The 23,178-nt window shown below is 40.3% G+C and overlaps 1 protein-coding gene across 2 annotated transcripts; it reads left to right on the top strand.

The window, feature by feature from the left end:
* Positions 1–323: 323 nt before the first annotated feature.
* On the top strand, positions 324–22,703 carry LOC124276046 (mitochondrial ornithine transporter 1-like). 2 transcript variants are annotated; one of them, XM_046711690.1, is made up of 7 exons: positions 324–447; positions 8,028–8,081; positions 15,484–15,587; positions 17,271–17,682; positions 18,180–18,352; positions 18,807–18,982; positions 20,507–22,703. In XM_046711690.1, the coding sequence occupies exons 3-7, from the start codon at positions 15,491–15,493 to the stop codon at positions 20,615–20,617; spliced, it is 969 nt and encodes a 322-aa protein (XP_046567646.1). In that variant the 5' UTR covers positions 324–447; positions 8,028–8,081; positions 15,484–15,490; the 3' UTR covers positions 20,618–22,703. The 2 variants fall into 2 exon arrangements, with proteins under 2 accessions (XP_046567646.1, XP_046567645.1); XM_046711689.1 differs by having other exon boundaries at positions 18,807–18,968; positions 20,488–22,703.
* The last annotated feature ends 475 nt before the right edge of the window (positions 22,704–23,178 follow it).

Consider the following 23,178-nt stretch of genomic DNA (forward strand, 5'->3'; position numbering starts at 1 on the left):
GGTCATAAGAGATGACTTCAACTTTCCGATAGTCATCTTTCCGCTTACGTCGAGCAATATCCAAGCCTTACCAGCGTTTCGTGTCCACATTTCATAACCTGGGATCTACGATCGGGCATGTTCTTTCTACGAAGATTTCAAAGAGCTGTCTTGTGGAATAGAATAGAAAGAATAGATATGAAACTAATTGTAAAATACGCGAATAATAACTGATGTTAGGTTTCTACCACGCGGGTTTGTTTACTAGAGCTATTTATAACCAGCATACAATTCATCCAATGAAATTCGCAGAAAGTGGAGGTGTGCACTTCCTGTGGCCTTGGTAAAGGTCACCACGAGGTTGTTGGTGTTTACACGCAAGTGATATGTTTTGATGTGAGTCTTAGATATCAAGCGGAATAAGAACTACATAATACGACGTGAGAAGACAATCTGACCATCCTAAAGGTTTGTAAGCAAACGCAGTACAATTATTAGCAGTGTAATGGCAACAAGTCTACTTTGCGAGTGTCAACGGATTTGTCAGTATTCATTCGTCGAGCAACGTGAAGTGCTAAATGTACCTAGATTGTCAGTGTCGTTTAAATGATTTGTGTCTTACAGTTTTGTTTATCTGCCATTTATATGTCGAGATCTTTATAATTTCTCGTTTCTTTTTTGCATCTGGAAATATGTTCTTCATACGTGGCCGAATATGCAAGAGGTTGTGCCAGTCCAAAAGGGCAAGCATTAAAACGGATCCGAAATATTGGCCAAAACGGATCGTTTTCCAATGAAGTGTTTATAAACAAATTTGTTTATCATTGTGTGTTTTATGGACACTTAAGGACGTACGTTATCGTCTCGATTACGACATGAACAACTTAAACTGTGACGAAATTTGCGTCATGGAGTATTTTACCGTCCAGAAAGCCACTCAGCAAGGGGGACGGACACAATCCCAACCAGATAAAATCCCAACCGGACACAATCCCAACCAGACCAAACCTCTTTAGGACAAAATTTCTTTGGACAAAATCCCACACCAAAATGACCAACATAGGACAAAATCCCATTTTTCTATGTTATTGTTACCTTTTTTCACCAGTAAAACATTAGCATGTTTTCATGACAGAAGCAATATGGGATAAGTCGATTGGCATGTATTAACATTGATAAATTGTATAAATGTGTCTGTGATGATGACAGTTTTTATCAGTGGGTCAAAATGGAAGTACTGAAGAGCAAAAAGAGAGCAGTTAAAATAGCATTAGATGGATTTTTGTACAGTAAGAAGGTTTCAAATAAGAGTAGTATTAGGTGGGAATGTTCAAGAAAAATTGCATTAGAATGTCGTGGGTCCATGAAGACATCGTTGACAATGGATAATCCGGTTCTTGTTACATCTCATGGTCATCCAGCCATACATCAATTAAGATGTACAAAGATGATGTTCTTGAATGATGCTTTGTATGATTACATGTACATGTATCATGAAAATATAGCAGGATGATGAATTATGTTATGAGATTGCATCGAATCATATTATTAGTGCTTATGATCAATACTGCTTATTTATGAGGAAAAATAAAAATTTCTATTTCAAAATAATTGTATGTCATTTTTCACACTGTTGGGATTTTATCCGCAATGTGCAGACATTTTGTCCTTTGGGATTTTGTCCTATGGGATTTTGTCTGGGTGGGATTTTGTCCTACCCTCCTCAGCAAGACCAGCAGGTAGTTATGGGGATGTATTCTAGCCAGGAAAAGCCACTGGAAGACCAGCGTAAAGTCTAAGGGATGTATTCCACATTGGCAATCCCTCAGCAAGATCAGGTGTAAGTCCAAAGGGTGTTATTCTACCTTGGAAACCCCACAGAAAGATCAGCATAAACATAATCATAGGTTCTTGTGGACTAAATCTACTTCTGTACAGGACAATCATCTTGTCCATATTGTAGTCTATTATTACTGTAGTCTTTAAGGTGCTGTAGATGCACATGGTAAGGATTAGATTACAGCAGTGCCACGTTTTTCTGTGAGTGAACTATGTCACTGTGTGACGTCATCGGTGCATATACATATATGATGCATCACACCATCATCAGTACATCATCTACCGCCTTCACAGGTTCCTGTTGTTATTTGCTCCTGACCCAATATACGACAGTTATGCACACACCCTATAAATAATCGGGTTTGGACCAGACAATCCAGTGAACACAATGAACAAGTCGCTGAGCCTGACTGACTAATCTGTTTGGTTGCTCTCTCAACCAGCTTTAGTTACTGTGGTCCAGTGCTTACCAAGTATCCCCACATGGCGTTTTCGTTAATGTGAATATGATAATGGTTGAGTCTTAAAACCAATACTGATTACTGTTGACAGGTCGTTGCCCAGAATCCACACATGTGTTTTGTTCATGTAAATGTGTAATAATTCTTTCATTGTTTGATGACATTACATGATGACGATATTGCTATCCCTGCATATTTTGGGGGCCCAGTTGTCTAAGGGACACCAATTCGCTGTGTAGAGTAACATGCCTTGGGTATAGAACCAGCAGAATCTATTTCATTTGATTTCCAGTTTGCTCATAATATACTGAACCACAAAACAAATGTCGCACTGATAGCGGTTTCTGAAAGCACACACTATAATTCACTCTAATTAACAAACAAACCGGAGGATAGAGTTCAGACTTAACAATTGTGTTCAACACATTTTTGGGAATCACATTTAGAGTTAAAAAATACAAAATCACCAAAAATGGTACCATGAAGATAGCCCAAAGTCAGTATTGTGTGTGGCCACTATGGACATCGATGAAAGCGTTGCATTGTGTGTACATGGAATGAATTATCCTGTTGATGAAGGCCATAGGCGCTTGGGTCCATACTCTGTGAATTGAATCGAGTCCAACATCAGTTGTCGCCCTTGGTTAGAGGTCATTCAGTCTTCTTTGAATCTTGTCCCACTGGTGTTCTACTGGACTCAAATTCGGACTGAGTGCAGGGTATTGTAGGTTTTAGATGCCATGTTGTCTTAGGAAGCCAATGTTACTCTTGCAGTGTGGGCACTAGCTTTGTCTTACTGGAAGATGTGATTTCTTTAATGTCCAAAATGTGGTACAGCGTGGGGCCTCATGACTTGGTCAATATAGCGAGCAACTGTTACGTCATTTCCTCATCCTTGACCGAGATTCTGGAACATTCAACAATCTGGTTCAGACCGATTTCACCCCACACCATGATGCTTGGACCACCCCATGAGTCTCTTTCAACAATACACGCCTTTGAAAACAGTTCCCAACGCCTTCACCATACTCGCCATCGACTGACGAAACACAACATCGGCTTTCGTGAGAAAAAAGTACAGTTCTCCATTATGCCAATTTTCGATGCTGAGTTGCCCATTGTAGTCGGTTTTGGCGATGATGAGCGGTAAGGACAGGACTACAATATGGTCTGTGACAGCAGAGGTTTTTTTCCGCACAAATGTCAATGCACTGTATTGGCACTGATCGGTCTGTTGTGAGTCACAATGGTCTGGCGTGCTGTTTCCGTCGCTCTGGGGAAGCGATCCTGCAGATAGTGGCGCACAATCTGTCAATCTTGACGTTGTGATGTTACTTAAGGTCACCCACTGCTTGGACCGTCTTGGATGCTGTTAGTGACCTGATACCACTCCTGCAGTCACTCACTCTTATGGACATTACTTTTTGCTTTGAATGTAAGGACATTTGGCACATGTGTATTTCACAGTGGTGTTTAACATAGATTTGCTGTTGTTTGCATGGTTATTTAATCTGGCATTGTGATGCTCTTAGATTTACTCAAAAAGCATATGACCAAGGAAGCTATTTGAATTTCCTGTGATTCCATGTTACACAAGCACAGAGAGCTGAAGGTCGCGGGTTCAATCCCCGACTGCATCATACCAAAAGATGTTAAAATATGGTACTTGTTGGTCCCTGCCTGGCGCTCGGCATTAATGGGTACAACAAGGACTGGTCGGCTCGGAGTCAGTATAATGTGTCTGAGTGGGGTATTCATGCTTCACTGCGGCATGTTATCTCAGTGGGCTAGCACTATAAAACCAGCTTCAGTCTGGGCTAGTACAAGCAGCCGCACATACACATACACATGCATGAGACCCGTGAAGATCCCGGGTAGAATAGGTCTTCAGCAACCCATGTGCTTGCCATAAAAAGGCGATTATCTTGTCGTAAGAGGCGACTAACGGGATCGGGTGGTCAGTTTCGCTGACTTGGTTGACACATGTCATCGGTTCCCAATTGAGCAGATCGATGCTCATGCTGTTGATCACTGGATTGTCTGGTCCAGACTCGATTATTTACAGACCGCCGCCATATAGCTGGAATATTGCTGAGTGCGGCGTAAAACTAAACTCACTCACTCACTCACTCATACACATGCATGCACATCGTCATATGAGCGAAATATTCTCAAGCACGTTAAGCCCAATTTCACCTCACCTCACCTCACGTCATGTTACATATGATCAGCATAAACCCTGTGCCTGAAACCCACATCGTTGCAGCATAGACATATTAATGGATGGAGCAACAGCAGGAATGACATTACTCCATATTTCTTCCAAGATTGCAACATTATAACCAGCTGGTGGTAGGTTAAGTTTTCAATTAGATACTACTGGATATAACATTGCAAATGTATTTTGATAGTAGTATTGAATTTAGGGTTATTGAGTGAGGCTTATGCTGCTTTTCTCAATATTCCAGCAATATCAAGGCAGGTGATCACAGGAAGGGACTTTGATCAATGTATTCAATTTTGGGAATCAAACCCAGACCTTTGATGAGTGAACACTACTATAGTACTAACCACTATGCTATCCCAATGACTTGAGGGTGAACATAACATGGTTCCATTATGCTAACAGTGTGAATTTTTAACGTCTGAGGCCATAATATCTGTTAAGAAGCTGAATTTTGGCAGATGAGTCCAACAACATGTGGTGCTTCTCTTTGTCATGTTTGCCCATTAATCATACAGCTCTTTCTGAAAGCTTTTGGCCTTTATGAATTTTGATGTATGGCAAATATCTGGAATGCATACTATATATTCTGTATTTGACAAATAGTGATAAACTTGTGTATCTGTCAAAAAATATAATTACTATTATATTCTAGTGAAATGACACACTTTGACAAAACTACTTTCTTTCTGCCTCTCAGACCCTATTGTTATAAGACAAATATCAAGGGGGGAAATGCATCATAAATATTCAACTTTCTTTCACATTCTCCTGTCATGTTGCTATTTATGTTATGAGTAATATGAGATCTCACCTGATAAAACATGTTTGAATTTGCTCTAAATTTGCATAACACATTCCATATTGAATATGGTAACATGTTGGACTAATTATCTAGTAACCTGCATGCAACAATAAGGTTTTAGTTGTGCAGAAACTGGTTTTGTTCTGTGTCATCTGGACTGACAGACAGCAGGCCAGACAATATATTCAGTTAAGCAGCCTGCTGACCCATATTCTGTAGAGGTAGCATGATAAATCAGAAAAGTATTTAACAATTCAATTTAAGAAAAATAGGTATTTAGATGTTTCTAGATTTACATGCTTTTGTGATGAACCCGTCCATTTTCTGTAGTTTATTGTCTACCGGTACTTGCATTCGCTGTGTGAATTTCATCCAAGATGGAGATTCAGTGTGATATGTCGAGAGGCATTTTCTCCTTAGATTGGTATATTGTGAACTGGTGCCTTTTGATAGTTTCATATTTTGGAAAAAAGTGGGTTTTTTGGGGTGGTTCCGTGACAGCAACTTCGGTTTAGACCAATGTAGAATGCCAGTAGTGATTATTTCTGTAGCTTTCTGATCTCGAAAACTGTAGAGTGTTTCATTACCAAACTCTTTACATTACTCTGTTAGTGAACTGGTGCTTTTTGAGAGTTAATGATTTAAAAGATATTTCAGTTTTGAATTTCCAAGGTTGTAAGATAAATATATTTATTCCTTACTAGTGTTTACCATTGGGGGATATTGATGACAATGGCTCTTACTTGGCTCCCTCTAGAATATTGACCAGGAAAACATTACAAATGAAAATAATTTAGGTTAACATATCATACTTGTTTCAATGGATGTGTGCTGTCCACACAAGCCTAACACTGATGGGGAAATGTTTGCACAGATGCAGGGAGATATGGATTGCTGTGTCACTGACAGAAACATCATCCAACTGATGTATATTAGTATTGGATAAGTCAGTTTTCTTGGGGAGATCCCTGGACATTGCCGACCATGTTGTTGTTACGATTGTTACTCAGCTATCAACTTCTGTAAGTAAATTCTCTCCTCTGTAAATGTGACTTTCTCTTAAGCTTTTCTGTTGTTTTCTTTATTCTTGTAGCCAAACAACAATCTTAATATTGATCACTGCATGTTCCTAAAATTTGTCAATTTTTACAAAATCACAGACCTTGGAATATTTTGCTGAGATGGAGAAGCAATTAGCTCAATTTAAAGTAATTGTGGATATGTTTCCATGACATCGTATAATACTCACAAAAGATTTCACTTTACTCATTTCCTTCTGTTGAAGGCTCAGGACTTTTAATTAATTAACACTTGTAGGAATTTGGAAGTCTGAAGAACACCAATTTGGTTCCTGTTAGGTCTGTGTATTCTCAGGTTTGTAGTGCAGCATAATGGGATACATACTGTGATATATGGAGAATCTCACTCAAGTGTCTTCTGATATCAATTATATCAACACGAGTTGATAAAGTTACAAATATCCGAGGCTTGCCGAGGATATTTTAACTTTTATCAACGAGTGTTGATATATTTGATATCAGAAGATACGAGGGTGAGATTCTATTTATCATCCCAAATCACTCTTCATTAGTTTTCAATTAAAAATGTACATATCTGAACACAGTACTGCCAATAGACTTGCAGTGCGGTGATGTCATAGCATTGTGACATCATCAAGTACATGACGTCATAGCATTGTCAGGGCATTGTACAAAATCTGCTGTCAAAACGATATCTTAGGAGATATCATATACATAGCCATGGAACAAAGATCCTCTCGATGTATATTTACAGTCCACTTCTCATACCAAGAAGATAAAATTGCATATATGTACACAGCTATATATAAAGATTGATATTTATAGTTAGTGATTTTCCTACAAATAATACAGTTATACCATTTTCCAGATCTCTACACAGTTGTGGCTATCTTATCTCTATCTTTATTCAAACAGTCAAAATCTGTAAATACATCATTTGCACAATGATCATTACTCCAAGTCTCTGTTAAACCAATGACATCAAATGATTTGATAAAGTTAACAAAGTCCTTGTCATGAAGTTTCTGAGTAATACCTGAAATGTTCCAGAATATGAATTTTATGTTTTTACTACAGTCTTTTGAGAATATTTGTTTACAGTGTCATTCTCGCCCAGACCTTTGAAGTGTCCAACAATCAGCGACACAGGATCGCACACTAGATTGCACCCTAGTTTGCATATTAGATTTTTGCACATTTTTAAGTACTGAGATAAGATTGATTGACTGATATATTTGGAGCTTAAGTGTTTGATAGTGAACGACACTGATTGTACATATGCAAATCCTATTATCTACATAAGAAGTGAATATTATGATGTCAAAGTCTGGATTGTCAGTTGGTGCCATGCAAAGAAAATCACTTCCTTGGGTTCCACCACTTCATCAGTCAATTTTGAAGGGAAACATCATTTGTGAATGAAATTTGGTTAAACAATACAAATAGTAATGAAACCATATATATTTTGTTTCTAATAGAGCAGAACAGAGATGAAATATCAAGGAACTACTGTTGCAGAAACATATTGCAGTACACCTATGTACTGGTGATACCATAAAGTCCTAATTATTGTTGATAATAACATTTGAGCAGTACTTCACTCCCCTTCATCAGATTACAGCATTTTCTTGAGTATAGTGTTCACCTGAGTATACTACATAACAGTATTGACTTTTCAGTGCATCTTCTTGCCTGCTTGGAGAAGTGGAGAGACCCAGCCCCAAGGGTGGAAGGTGAGTGGTTTGATAGCCTATCACACCAGTAGACCTGGAGATTCAGATCATGTAGAGACCAGAAGTAGCTGTGAAATAGAGAATCTCACCCGAGTGTCTTTTGATATCAAATATATCACCACGAGTTGATAAAGTAACAAATATACGAGGCTTGCCGAGGATATTTTTACTTTTATCAACGAGTGTTGATATATTTGATATCAGAAGACACGAGGGTGAGATTCTATTTATCATCCAAAATCACTCTTCATTAGTTTTCAATGAAAAATGTACATCTCTGAACACAGTAGTAGTAGACAGAGTGGGGCTTTTGGACCAAGGTAGCTAAAGCTTTATTACATAGATAAAGCTTTAGTCGGATACCTTATTTTTACTGTTATTACCTATACAGAAAGCCTCATTTCCTAAATAATGCTTTAGTTGGATCAAGCTATGAAAGTGTTTATTTGATCTATGTCGTGTTGACGGGAGGTAATACTGTGTCATACGGTACGATCAATAATTCTTCTCTCACAAACCCCTCCCTGGCCCATCCATCAAGTAGTATCAAGACTGACCATATAGGAGGGTTCGTGTACCCCGGCTTTGATGTCTGGTAACTTTCCCGCGCAATCTGACTCTGCAACTATTGATTTTAATTTGATAGCGTCTGCGGCTTCTTACCCGGTGAGTCGTCAATGATTTCATGGTTTATGGCAGACACCACCTTAGGGAGCCGTTCAACCCATTCAGTCGATCGTTTTCCCGGAGTTGCCATCTCCCTCGCATCGTCGTGGTTGCGCTGAAGCTCTGGCTAAAACTGCCGTGGCTTAGTCAAAACCTGTGGGCAGCCATAAATTAAGCGTCGGCGTGGGTCTGGTGTATGCGTGGCGGCTAAGGAATTTTTAACCAAATGAGCCCCAAAGCTACCCCACCAACCACCATGGCTGTTTCACGGTCGATGTGCTGCTGATTGGAGGCTGCAGACTGGGGCTGTAGGTGTGTGTTGAACCCTAGGCTCGGGGGTGGTGCCACTATACCGTTTCACGGTTGAGTGGGTGGTGGGGCGTGGGGGCGTTGACATCGAGGTTGGCGCTTAACTTTTGACCGCCCGTGGCTATAACTATTTCGTTGTTGTAGCCCACCACTTTTACTCTCAGTTGCATATCACTTTCGGAGCCATGTACAGTCCCGCGTCCGAACGCGTAGTGGACTTTCGACCTGGCATATTCCAACACGTCTTGGTAGCGTTTGATGGCACTCGGAGATCAACTGGAGCATTGATAGCATCCTCTCGTTGACAGCGAATTGTTTCTGCAATGGCGTGCATTAAGCGGTCCCTTTGCCTAGGATATTGGAGCAGCGTTTGCGTCTGCGCGCAACAGTGCCCACCGCGATGCGTTCGAATCGAGTCATTCAAAGCGTTGGTGCCGTACGCAGTATACCCTTCGATTCCAACATGAATTTTTCCCAGTCACCACCCTGCTCGAACCTCCAAACTCGGTAATCCCTTGCTGTAAAATTCGAATGCCATGTAGCGGTCATCCCCACTCGTTAGTTTAGGTGATATGATGATACGACTTGTATCCCTAATCTTGCAGCTTCTTGCTGGCTTCCGCGAGGCATGTTAATGAAGCGATAGGAATACCCAATCCGTGGTTCGGTCCGGCAGCGCCAATCCGTTTTAGTGTCGATTCGAATTAGATTTGCAAATCGTTAAGTAGGCCCGTCTATCGTATTGGTTGTTTACTGCATTCCGCCTTTTTCTTGTGGGAGTGGGGCTGATCTCTTTGAGGATACGCCTGACCTGGTAGTACCGTGAAGCGTGAACACAGACTGACTCAGCGGTCCGCCTGAGTGTCCGGATACACCACACCCGTTGTGGCGCACCACCACGGCGAAGTTGAGTTGATTCTGCCAGAACTGCATCGGGTTGTTGAACCAAAGCGTGCACTGTCTTAGCGTTAGTCACCGAAAACTTATACTTATCGAACACATCTATGAACTGGAAATTCGAAATACAATCCATCAGCGACCCGATCTTCATGTTTTAAAACTATTATATAATGAGTTTATATAACATGTACATAACACTCCAGGAATAGCTAAGCGGCGAGGCCGTTCAGCTGGCATACGCGATCGATAACACGCCGGTCAACTTTCGAGAAATAGCACTGTCGCGATATAACCTACCTACCGATGGACTAACATCAGCGCTAGCAACAATAAACTGTTGCAGTAGGGTGGCTAGCAACAAGATAATTGATGGTTACTACAGCGTGTGCTCTCTAGGCGGCGAGGTATTCAAACCATTGGGGCGAACTCAAGATGAGCGACTCAAAGCGGTACAGTGGTGTTAATCAACAACGGAAGAAACTCCTTGAGGGCTCGATCGCGACCACTGGCGAGGACACTTTCGGTATACAGCCTGAAGAGATAAAATAGCGACTACCGCCACAGGCACGAAGTTACCGACCTAGTACCGTGCGAGGCTGTGCATTCATCTCAGCCAGGTTAGCACAACGGACAACATTCAAGGGGTCACCCTTCCACTATACTGAGAGCGTACCGGTGAAAGCGGAGAAATACAGCGGCGGCAGAACCGAAGTCGATTTTCACGCGCGCAGTATAAGAGGTTAACCCAGGGCAACATCCCTGAGCTGATAATATCGGTGTTAGATATAAATCATAATCTTCGTGAATATAGGATACCTCAGCGTAACGCTGCACATAAAATGACCAGGGCACAAGGTCCGGAATGAAGTTGAAAAAATGCATCAATGTGGGGATCTCCGATCCGGGGACACCACCTTGGATTCGACGACCCGGGTAGATGGTAAAGTGTCGCCTTACAACTTAAAAACAGCATTTACAAAGCGTTGAAGTCCCCTCGGTGGTACTAGCAACCTAAAGCGATATAGTAGATACCTCAAGAGCGGCAATCAACACTAAGTACACCCTTGTCAACACCGGTGATACCTGGATGATATACCCATCGTTAGGGGGCAAACTGTTCGACTTAACCGATGTTGAGAGCACTACCGTCGCCTGAAACAAACCATATCGCTTCGTCTTCACCGATGATGACAAGTGGGTGTTATTACCGGGTAAAGTCGACTGGTTTCTCAATATTAGGCTCGGCTCCCCTACGTGTTCACGGATAATAAAGACAACCACCTAAACAAAGTAAGAGTGAACAACGGAACCCTGCTCGTGGCTTACATCCCGACTCAGAGGCGTGGCGTAGTCATCAGCCCACTCGCCAGTATGGCAGCCCACATGCTATCGAGTAAAGCGGGGATGCAAAGCGTGGTATTGCAGTTGGTGTCTGAATTCGAAGGTGTGGTCAGGATCCTGGAGAGTCTACCGGCGAACTCAACACTTATCATCCAAGTCTACCTAGGGAACCATCGCGGGATGATGTAGAGATCGTGAAGGGGTCAAACTCCGGTGGGGAAACAACAACAGTATCACGTTTGCAACGTTTACGTGCGGGTGGGTGTCGACTCAAAACCAGTCTGCAGGGAGTCAACGTGATCGTGGAAGACACTATATCACTAACCAAGATCTTCCTACCCGACAACATACACTTCATGGGGGTGAAGTGCACCCCTGAACTATTATCAGAAAACCAGTTGGAAATTATATTGTAATAGTATTATAGCAATGTCTTGGCTTCGACCCAACACTACGATTAACGACCTTGGGGACACGGAGGGATTCGATCAACCTGGTGAGGAAGACACCTTGTACGTCCTGCACTTCAAAGACAACGTGTATAGGCGGGTGTCGTTATCAGATTTTAAAGAGCCCAAATGGATAGTCAACTTAACACTCGCCTCACCTTATATCACATCAAAAGAAGATGGGTATATCTATGAAATTAAGAATAGCGGTACCGCGCTCGGGTGTTTCGTTCCGGGACCTAATACAAAGATTGTACTAAACCCGGGTTTACCTAATATGTTACTATCATTCCGAGGGGGTGAGTTACAGTATAAATGCTACAGAACCCGACGGAATATTCCAGTTGTGTCACCAGGCTCCACACTCATAATAGAAGTCTATCTCGATAGAGTTAATAATAATAATCTAGACCAACAACTTGTACCCGGGGTGACAGTACATTGGAATCCCCAGAACTATAGTAAACGTTACCGCACCATCGTCATACAACCGGACCCCTCAACGGGTTCTATAACCCCCTCAATAATCCCCTCCGAGGGGGATAGTGTGGATGCAAAGTTACCTATTAACTTCTCCACTATTCTCCTACATGAGGATTCACACCTTATAAGTCTCAAGTACGTTGATCGAAGGTTAAATGAAACCCAATTAAAATATCTTTAAGTAATATATATTATAGGATGGGATTGTATCCAGGCATAGATGAAGTAGCGAAGACCCTGGAAACCGTAGGCGGGTTCCGCTTTGAGACAATTATGCGATGTAAGGCGCCAACTAGAACAAGACCGCGACAAAGCGTAAAGCATTATATAAGAAATACCATAGAGTTTTCAATGCCGTGGGACGGGGCTGACACTGCCCTTATGACAACCAGCATGGGTCTAGGGGTGACAGGTGTTGGGTTATTAACCACCATCGTGGCTGTACCTATAGTGATGGGACTCGAAATAACGGCTGGAGTGACAGGAGTGTTAGGGTTGATACTTAAATACACATCAACAGACTGCATCGTAAGGCATTGAAGCATGATGAAATTAGAATTCTAGCTGAAGCAAAGCTGAACACAGTAGCGACCGTATTTCAGCGGCACTCACTGACAACAAAATCTCAGAGGAGGAGTTTCGTTTGATCCTATCCGAACTCACAAAATATAACAAAATGAAACAAGAGATTCGATCCAAGTCTCGTAAGTCTGCTGCTATCAGTGAGGACGAGAAAAAAAAGTACATAGAACAAGGGGTGAAAAAGGCCCAGCAAGCCTTTATTACCAACACCAAAGAGATCCTAGGCGATTCACGTTAAACTGTTTCGTTGAGGTCAATGTGACATAGTGTCATAGAGGCATATGGATATAGATGAAATCAGATGATATACTACTTGATGGATGGGCCAGGGAGGGGGTTTGTGAGAGAAGAATTATTGATCGTACCGTATGACACAGTATTACCTCCCGTCAACACGACATAGATCAAATAAACACTTTCATAGCTTGATCCAACTAAAGCATTATTTAGGAAATGAGGCTTTCTGTATAGGTAATAACAGTAAAAATAAGGTATCCGACTAAAGCTTTATCTATGTAATAAAGCTTTAGCTACCTTGGTCCAAAAGCCCCACTCTGTCTACTACTACAGTACTGCCATTAGATTTGCAGTGCAGAGGTGTCATAACATTGTGACGTCAACAAGTTCATGACGTCATAGCATTGTCAGGGCATTGTACAAAATCTACGGTCAAAACGATATCTCCTAGGAGATATCGTCTGATCTCACACAAGCGATATCTACTGTGGAACACAGCTTTGGATGATAAACATTGTTTCCACACAAAATGTTATTAGTCCTTAAAGTTTTATGTGCTTTACTTCATCACAACAGACTGTCCAGCTAAATGCACTTATGACTGTTTGAAAGGTCAAGTGGCAAGACACATGACAAGTGTTAGATTTATGACTAAGGTTTATTCAAGTACTGTCATCAAATTGTTGAGGGAACACAACCTCCATTGTTTTAATGCTGTATGATATTTAGGTGGCTAGCTGAGTTTTATTTGGAGGACTTTTAATATTTATTGGTAATTTGATAAACCAGTCCAATAAACTTGGTATCGTAATAAAGTAAATATGTGGACACCGACAGGAACTGCATACTTTTAGTCTCCACCCAGTGTCTGATTGCTCATTAAACTATTTACTAATGTCCCATACAGATTTTAAAAATTGTTTTCTAATTTGTAGACCGTCATGATTTCACACCTTATCAGGGTGGACTTAATCTCTAAAGCTTTACTAAAATGGGTAACGGTAAATTATCCTCGTTATGCAATCAAACTAGGAAATTTGAACCAGTCTAGGGCTTGCTGGATGGTGTTACTGGCAAACAAGGATAACGGCGCAGAGAACGCGTTTACGAGAAGTAGGCGGTGCCCGGCAATGAGCAAACCCATTTGGTTTGTGAAAGGTAGAGCGATGTAGGCAAGTGCACGACCATTGCTTGACAATGAAATTGATTTCACGAGTAGCTGCACACGCCTTGCTTCACCAATTGCACTACACTTGATCGCGGACAACACTGTGTATGAGTAATGGAGTGGTTCACACCGACCATACATCCATGCACAGTTTTGTAAGACTTTTCAAAGCAAAGACATATCTGAATTATGATGTTTTTTTAGGAATTTTTTCAGATAATAAAATGATTATTACCCTAATATTTTTCTATATAGTAAATATCAGATAGGAGGGGAAAAAATATGTATTGTGCTTGACAAATGCTGGAATGGTACAATTTATCCTAATTGTGATAGATATTATAACAAAACACTTTCAGCTAATATGAGTTGGTTGTACTCTATTTACCCCTGATCTTGAGAACATTTTGATAAGAAGACGATACAGGGGCCAGTGATATACATTGTGTTTACAAAGACATCGAATCATTGAACGTGACAAGTGAAAGCCTGTTCATTGCCCATGACTTATCAACAAATCTGTAGATGATAGAAACTGATTTTCCACTGACAATAAAGGGTGATAAGTTTTTATGGATTCATTCACATGTTGGAACAGTTAGGAAATGGTATTTTATAATACAGTATTTTAGTTTTCAGCATGAAGAGTTTTTCATGTGTTCCACAAATCAAGGGATCCTGAATTACAAACCACACTGTTATGTGGGATTTGATGGGATTTTACCATACATTCTGAATTACAGTACAGATATCTCGGCAGATTCCTGTGGTTGATATATATATATGATGTTCAAACAGTTTTATAATGTTTATAGGGGAATTTTCAACATGATTTTAAAAGTGAATGTAAGCAGATGTTACATGACTCAGATTGTTAATTAGCTGGGCAGAGTTATGGCCCCTAGATTCCAGGATCTGCTGATCATGGGCTAGAATATAAGCTTCAATCTAGTTGTGATCCTTTGTAATCTCCTGTGGGTTGTAACAAAGTCATACTACAATGGGAATGAAGAGGTATGAAAATTTGTATGAAAATTTGTGTTTGTGAAATAACTTTCAGATTGTCACGCTTCTAAACTGCCACCAACAATTTTATTAATCATTGCACAGTAGGACATTGCTTACAAATGTCTTTGAAGATGCTAGCAGTTTCAGCGTTACAATTTTCTGAGGGGACTTAAGGCATTGAGTATTATATCCTGAACTGCCTGTCAGGGTGACTTCTGGTGAACCTGGAATACAGTGACAGTGTTGAACTCCCTTACAGAAGCACTATGGAGCCCCCACTGGAGCTCGTGGAGACGGAGGCTGGTCAGAAGAACAGGAGCACAGCCACAGATGCCTTCATCGACTTCATGGGGGGTGTAGCAGGTGGGTACGTCACAAGCTAGTGTTGCACGTGAAGATAACAGGCAATTTAATAACTTTAATACTCAGTTTAGGGATTTACCATGCTGATTCATCATCTGACTTGATAGATGTTGTTGTGAACATACAACATGCTACATTGTTTATGATGTCATAAGCAGACAACTTTACGTAACCTTATTTCAGTAAGGTTTCTCTGAAGGATTGATTTTTCAAGTTTTTCCTTTGTATTTTCTTCATAAGATGACAATTAGTGATAGGTGGAGAATTTCAACCTAAATTTTTTAAATATCAAATATATCACTATGAGTAATAATATTTTATTTCAGATGACTTTAGGTAGCCTAGTGGTTAAAGCGTTTGCTCGTCACACAGAAGACACGGGTTTCGATTCCCCACATGGGTACAATGTGTGAAGCCCATTTCTGGTGTCCCCCACTGTGATATTGCTGGAATATTGCTAAAAGCGGCGTAAAATTAAACTCGCTGACTCACTCAGAGATTAGACATTAGAGATTCTACTTGTAATGTTTGTCATCTAAGATCATTCTTTCACCATTTCAGTTTGTAAACGATGATAAAAAGTGTCTTTAGTGTAAAACATATATAGCTCTTAGCAGTAAATACTCCAAAAGGACTATCCCTTGTGAATGAAAGCTGTTCATCCCTAACAAATGTATGCAGCTGAAATGATGCATTCATATTGGAAACATAATCAGTTTTACTCACCAGCTCTATTGTTAGTCACAGGTGTGCATATCTGTGAATCACCTATCTTACAATGCACCTGCCAAGGTATTCATTATCATGTGCATAGGTGTTCAAACAGATGAAAATGACACTTCACGTACCAGCGTGGAAATTATTTACTAACCTTGACCTTGAAGTTCCCGTTAGGTTGCATGTACTCAACTATTTGTCTAACTTGAACTTCTTGCTCACAGTTGATAAATATTATATACCTTAGAGCGCATTGGCTACTGTCTGATTGTTGAAGTATTATAATGGCTTCATGTTGACTGGCTGACTGTAGAGCTGATACTACCTGCAGAGATACCAGTGAATTGGTCTTCAGGAACCCATGCTTGTCGTAAGGGGTGACTAACGGGGTCGGGTGGTCAGAATTGCTGACTTGGTTGATACATGTCATTGTATCCGGTTGCATAGATCGATGCTCATGCTGTTGATCACTGGATTGTCTGGTCCAGACTCAATTATTTCCACCATAAAGTGGGATATTGCTTAGTGCAGCGTAAAACAACAGACAAACAGACAAACCAAGCCAAAAACCAGCAGAGATGATGCTACATATATTTTGGAGCAAATTAAGTTGTCTGAAAACAAGCACTTGCTTCAGCATGTAGCTGTCAAATCACAGGCATGTAGTTGTGATTGAAAACCTCTGACTATCCAATTAGAATCCAGAATGTTCCTAAGTCTGGATGGAATATGCAGATTGTGTTTGGTACGTCATCTCAGAAGTTCTCAGTAATAGTTAGATTATGAAACTTCATTCTTGGATGTTCCTAGCATTCACTCTGTGTAGGTTGTGTGGAGTAGAGCTCCAAACGACTTTTGTTAGCTGGACACTGTACTTCAATAACAGGAACAAGATCAGCCCCCTGATCACCATACTAAAGGTGTGAGTGAAAGAGTTTCATTACCTTTAATGTTGTAATTCTGCAGGTGGCACTGCCTCTGTGTACGTGGGTCAGCCGCTGGACACCGTCAAGGTGAAGATGCAGACATTTCCTACTCTCTACACTAATGCCATGGACTGTACTTTACAAACATTCAAACAAGATGGCATTGTACGAGGTCTGTATGCAGGCACCATCCCGTCCCTCGCTGCTCAGATCTCAGAGAACTCGGTCCTGTTCCTGTTTTATGGCATCTGCCAGAAGATGGTGGCGAAGGTGATTTCTGTGCCAAGTGTAGACAAGCTGACGCCCCTGCAGAATGCCCTGGCAGGAAGTGGTGCTGCATTTTTCTCGTCATTCACGCTGTGCCCAACAGAGCTGGTCAAGTGTCGTCTGCAGGCCATGAGGGAGATGGCCACACAAGGCCAGCTGGAAGGAGGGCTGGAGAGACTCAAAATGTAAGGACATATATCTAGCTGATGCTTAACAGTAAACAGCTGGAGAGACTCAAAATGTAAATGTAATGAAATTAGAACAACCATAATATACTTGTAGTATGTTTCAAACAATTAATAGTCAATAAAATATTTTTATTCCTGTTTACTAAATATCTCTTCAAATGGCTTGGTGTGTTCATATTACAATAAATGAGGTATTTCTATCAGTACTTACATCTTGAAAATCAATGCATACTGTAATAGGCACTTATAATATTGTATAATATTTTCTATGTCACGATAGGGGTGGTGGGGTAGCGCAGTGGTTAAAGCGTTTGTTCATTACGCCAAAGACCCTGGTTCGAGTCCCCACATGGATACAATGTGTGAAGTCCATTTCTGGTGTCCCCCAACGTGATATTGCTCAATATTGCTAAAAGCGGCGTAAAACTAAACTCACTCACTATATCACGTTAACCACTGTCAGTATGAGCTATAACAAGATCTCTCCAACTCAGAGGTCCCTGGGGTCTGACCAAGGAGATCCTCCAGCAAGAGGGTTTCCGGGGTCTCTTCAAAGGGCTCACCAGCACCTTCATGAGGGAAATGCCAGGATATTTCTTCTTCTTTGGGGGTTACGAAATTTGTCGCCACCTCCTCACACCAGCAGGGAAAACAAAAGATGAAATAGGTAAGTAATTCAAAGTTTCTTAGTGTAGGGTCAAGTTCAGTTTATTCAAGGTCAAGTCCAAATACTAAGAGTTCAATGTCACTTATGAGGTCAGGGTCATTTAGCATTCGGCCAACTTGTTCAAGGTCACATAATATGAGGCCATGATTGTTTGCTTGATGTCGGACACTTTTATCATATGTTTTGTTCAGGCAGGTGTTGACAGTGTTATAACCAAGAATCATAGGTGAGACCTGGAAGCCATATGCAAACAGTGGGGATAGATACATGTATTCAGACAATATCAACTGTCTGAATGGGTTCCATGCCTAAATTTACCTTACCTGTTGGATGGTTTCACCAAAGTCGTAATTGCTGACTTGTGCCATGTTGGGACTTTGCTCTGAATTACTGTCATGCATAGCCTAAAACCCAAATCACTAAACATCCCATTCACTCATTCCTGGTATTTCAGGAGCCTGGAGGACGATTGTGTGTGGTGGTGTTGGTGGGGTGGCACTGTGGACGGCCATCTTCCCCGCTGATGTTGTCAAATCCCGCATTCAAGTACAGTGTGTGGCAGGGTCTGCGACACCCACCTTTATAGCAACGGTACTCAAGATCTTCAGAGAAGAAGGTACGCTTGTTTGTGTTGGGTACACTCAGCAAAGTTCATGGATCTGATGTTAGACAATAGGTGCTTACTTTTTCCCAAACGGACATACTTTGCTTTTGGAAATGCTGTTGGTTCCAGTCCATTCAGTTACTTTTGTACTGGACACAATGTGAGACAAGTTGTGGTATGGTGAGATGGATCCAAACTTAACTGTTTCCTGTTGCCCTTCATTCATATACAGTTGTTTTAATATCGGTCTCAAAGACACATTTAGTGGACTCGTGAAACTTGTGGTTAACCTTGGGTTTCAGCAACCCATGTTTTTCATCAGAGGCGACTGAAGGGATCAGGCAGTCAGATTCATCAACTTGGTTGATGCATGTCACCCATGCTTGCCACAAAAGGTGACTATGCTTGTCGTAAGAGGCGACTAACGGGATCGGGTGGTCAGACGCGCTGACTTGGTTGACACATGTCATCAGTTCCCATTTGCGCAGATCGATGCTCATGCTGTTGATCACTGGATTGTCTGGTCCAGACTTGATTATTTACAGACCATTGCCATATAGCTGGAATATAGCTGAGTGCAGCGTAAAACTAAACTCACTCACTCACTCACTCATTTCTCGTGATGGACTCACTGGATTTGTCTGGTCCAGACACGATTATTTATAGTGAGTGAGTGAGTATATTTTCCAAATTTCCTATTCAGACGAGGTTGTTATGACATAAACGCACACTTAATTCAAAATCATTTCCATGTGCATGTGTAAATTCTCTATTATTTGTGAATACAAAAGATTATACTGATAATGGCTGCTCCAATTCCTGCTCAATTACCTGACCATTATATTAAGATATCAAATTAAATATTATGATACGGTGTGATGGACATGTGTATGGAAGTAAAAGGAAAATTTTGAATTTTATTGATTTATGATTCTGGGGAATATAAAAAATAAATGGAATACAGGAAAGTATAATAAATATTCCTGCAATGAATGATGGCAAGAATTAGTCAAAACTGCATTTTGTATGTACTATGTGTAATTCAGATTTAGCTAATATTTGGTGAGGTGAGGTGAGGTGAGGTGAAATTGGGTTTAACGTCGTGCTTCAGAATATTTCACTCATATGACGACGTGCATGCGTGTGTATGTGTATGTGCGGCTGCTTGTACTAGCCCAGACTTAAGCTGGTTTTATAGTGCTAGCCTGCTGAGAAACCATGCCGCAGTGAAGCATGAATACCCCACTCAGGCACATTATACTGACTCCGAGCCGACCAGTCCTTGTTGTACCCATTAATGCCGAGCGCCAGGCAGGGACCAACAAGTACCATATTTTAATTTCTTTTGGTATGACGCAGTCGGGGATCGAACCTGCGACTTTCCGCTCTCCGGGCGGACGCTCTAACCACTACACCACGGAGGCGGTCTCCAATATTTGGTTGTTAAGTGGTTAAAGAATCTGAAGATTTGAAATAATTTTGCTACCATGAATCACAGAATGACGTGCACCTCTTTCCCCATGTATTCCAGGAGTGTTGGCACTGTATAGGGATTGGGTCCGACCATTGTGAGAACCTTCCCTGCTACCGGCGCTCTCTTCCTTGCCTATGAAACAACGAAGAAATGGCTGGGCTACTTTTCTGACCAAGTCTCAGGATAATATTAGCGACTGTTAGTTGCCAGTGTACATATCACAGTATTATATTTTACAGGCAAGAATCTGGTTGGATGTTTTTGAATCACGAGTGCAAGCAGTATTATAAACATAAGAAGGATGCTGTGTTATAGATATGCATTCTTGATTACCCTGGATCCAAGCACTCATGGAGCTATATTTTGAATTTGTTTAGAGTGTCACAATTGCGAAAACAGTCATACAATCAAAGTACCCCAGTACACGAAATCAGCTTTGAGAGATGAGGATATGGACATCACCTGAGAAACAAAACTTTGGTCAAAATTTTGATACACTGGGTGTACTCAATGACAAAACAGGGGGCATTAATCTTTTGGGGTCCTCAACAATATTTAAAGATCCATATTTTGTGATATAGACTGTACAGATTTCTTCAATGTCTATATCCATATTGGAAAAATCCATGTTAGAAATTCAGCTATTTTAGGGACATTTTTGAAAACCAAGCATTAGAACTTGAATATTCCAGCAATGAAAGTTTTATTTTCCACATTTGTTCAATAACAGTTTACACAAAATGCTGATTCAGGAATTAGGAAGTGGATCTATCAGACTGACAAATAATCAGTAAGCTGGGGCCATAATGACTGTAACCTCGTGGATCCTCACCTAAGTTATGGAGTAGATTTCGTATATGAAGTGCTTATAATATACCATTTAAAAAAAGTAGGGGATATTCCATTTTGCGAGCATACCACTAGCCAATGCCAATGCATATGAGAAAAGTAATATATATCCATACAGATGAAACATTTCCAAAGGAATGGAATAAATTGTCACATATTCCCTTAATTTCTCTTCATCATCTGTTTCCTCCTTGGCTTCACCATGTGCGTTTTATCAATCTTGTTAATCCAGTCTGGCTATTGCTGAGACTGTTGAGACAGGAGTAGAAACAGCTGGCATCACTGGTAAAGTCTTGTCCACCACTTTGATGAGGTAGCGCTATTTCTGGTGCTGGTACAGGCATTATTCAGCTGGCATGGTCAGAATGGATCATGGAATATTTATCCCTCCATTTGTTTTAGTTGTTGGTGCCATTGAAAATACATTCAGTTTGTCTGTTAAGAATCTCATGTTTGACAATATACACCAGAGTTTTTACAATAAACATATATTGATATTCTGTTGCCATGTTTTGTCTAATATATTGATATGACAGTTTTGAAGCAGTTTGAAAGTTTTATGTAGGATTTACACCTGACTTCCCTAAATTCCAATTGTAAAAATGTAAGCGATGAAAAAAGTGAATCTTTCTTCACAATGACTAATACAGCTGGGAAAGCTGAGCTTGTGAGGATGTCATTTTGACTTCCTTTTCAAGCATATTCTTTTTAATTAGAGCTCTGATTACTGCTTTGAATTGTAAGGGGTTGATCCCTCAATGGCTATTTCATCGATGGAAACCCCAAATCAAACTTGCAAGATTAGATTTATTTATCGGAAACAGAATGTTTTGAATTGCTTCCTCTGAGCTCATGCATTATAATGGCTGGCTCGCGTGTTTGAATTGTGAAATTTATTGTACACTGATATTCTGTGATATAGCACTGACACAGTTGTGGTTTATCAGATCCATTAAAGGATGGATTCATTTGCACTTAGTAACTCCCCTTCTGACAGGGATTTGTTTTATCTTTCCATTATACACAAAAGTGGTACCATAATATATGGAGTGTATTTGTTAATATAATGACATGTCTGATTTATCCCTGTCAAAATTGGAGTAGTAGTATCAAAATGCAAGATTTTCAATGAAACTTGAAATGTCAATAGTAATACTATTATAATGCTAAGACAAAGATGGCTAGAATTACTGATGACTTTGAAAAACACATGAAGTCCACATTGACGTTAATGTGTTGCATTACATATTTCTATTACAGCAGTATTCTTCATGACGTACGTTAGATAGTGGAAATGTGTTTCTGTGGTCCATTGAAATTGTAACCAAGAAGATGCTGGGCTTGTGAGGAAATAATGTTCATAAGGCCAGACCAATTTTATTTCTTGTTTTACGGATCTGCCAGTCGTATTTTTTCAAGAATAATAAAAAAAATATGTTAATTTTCCCCGCTCAAAAAATAAACTTTTAATATTTTTATTGTCCAAAAATGTAAATGTGCAAGAAAATGTTTTTATATTGTTTTTTGCCCCATATATACTTCATAAATGCCAAAAGTAAATACTTTTAGTATTTAAAAGGAATATTACTTTGACTGGTGATTTTATTTTTATTTTTTTTCCCTCCTGCCTTTATGTTTTCTGAGGACAAAAATCCATAAAACAAGAAATAAAATTGGTCTGGCCTAATGAAACTACCTACATTTTAGTGCACACTAATAACCTTTGTATGTACAGTTTAGGTTGAGGTTGAATGAGGTTGTGTGTCGCATCAGCAGATAGTAAAGTGTGCTTCTCAATCAGGTCTTGTTTTATCTCTTAACTGTAATTTCTTCATAACATTTCATAGAAGTCAGGGATTCAAACCTCTGACCTTCTGCTTTCTGGACAGGCACTCTGTC

The sequence above is a fragment of the Haliotis rubra genome, unplaced genomic scaffold (genome assembly GCF_003918875.1).
Source record: "Haliotis rubra isolate DU_JTF1 unplaced genomic scaffold, ASM391887v1 Scf205, whole genome shotgun sequence".
Classification (NCBI taxonomy): domain Eukaryota; kingdom Metazoa; phylum Mollusca; class Gastropoda; order Lepetellida; family Haliotidae; genus Haliotis; species Haliotis rubra.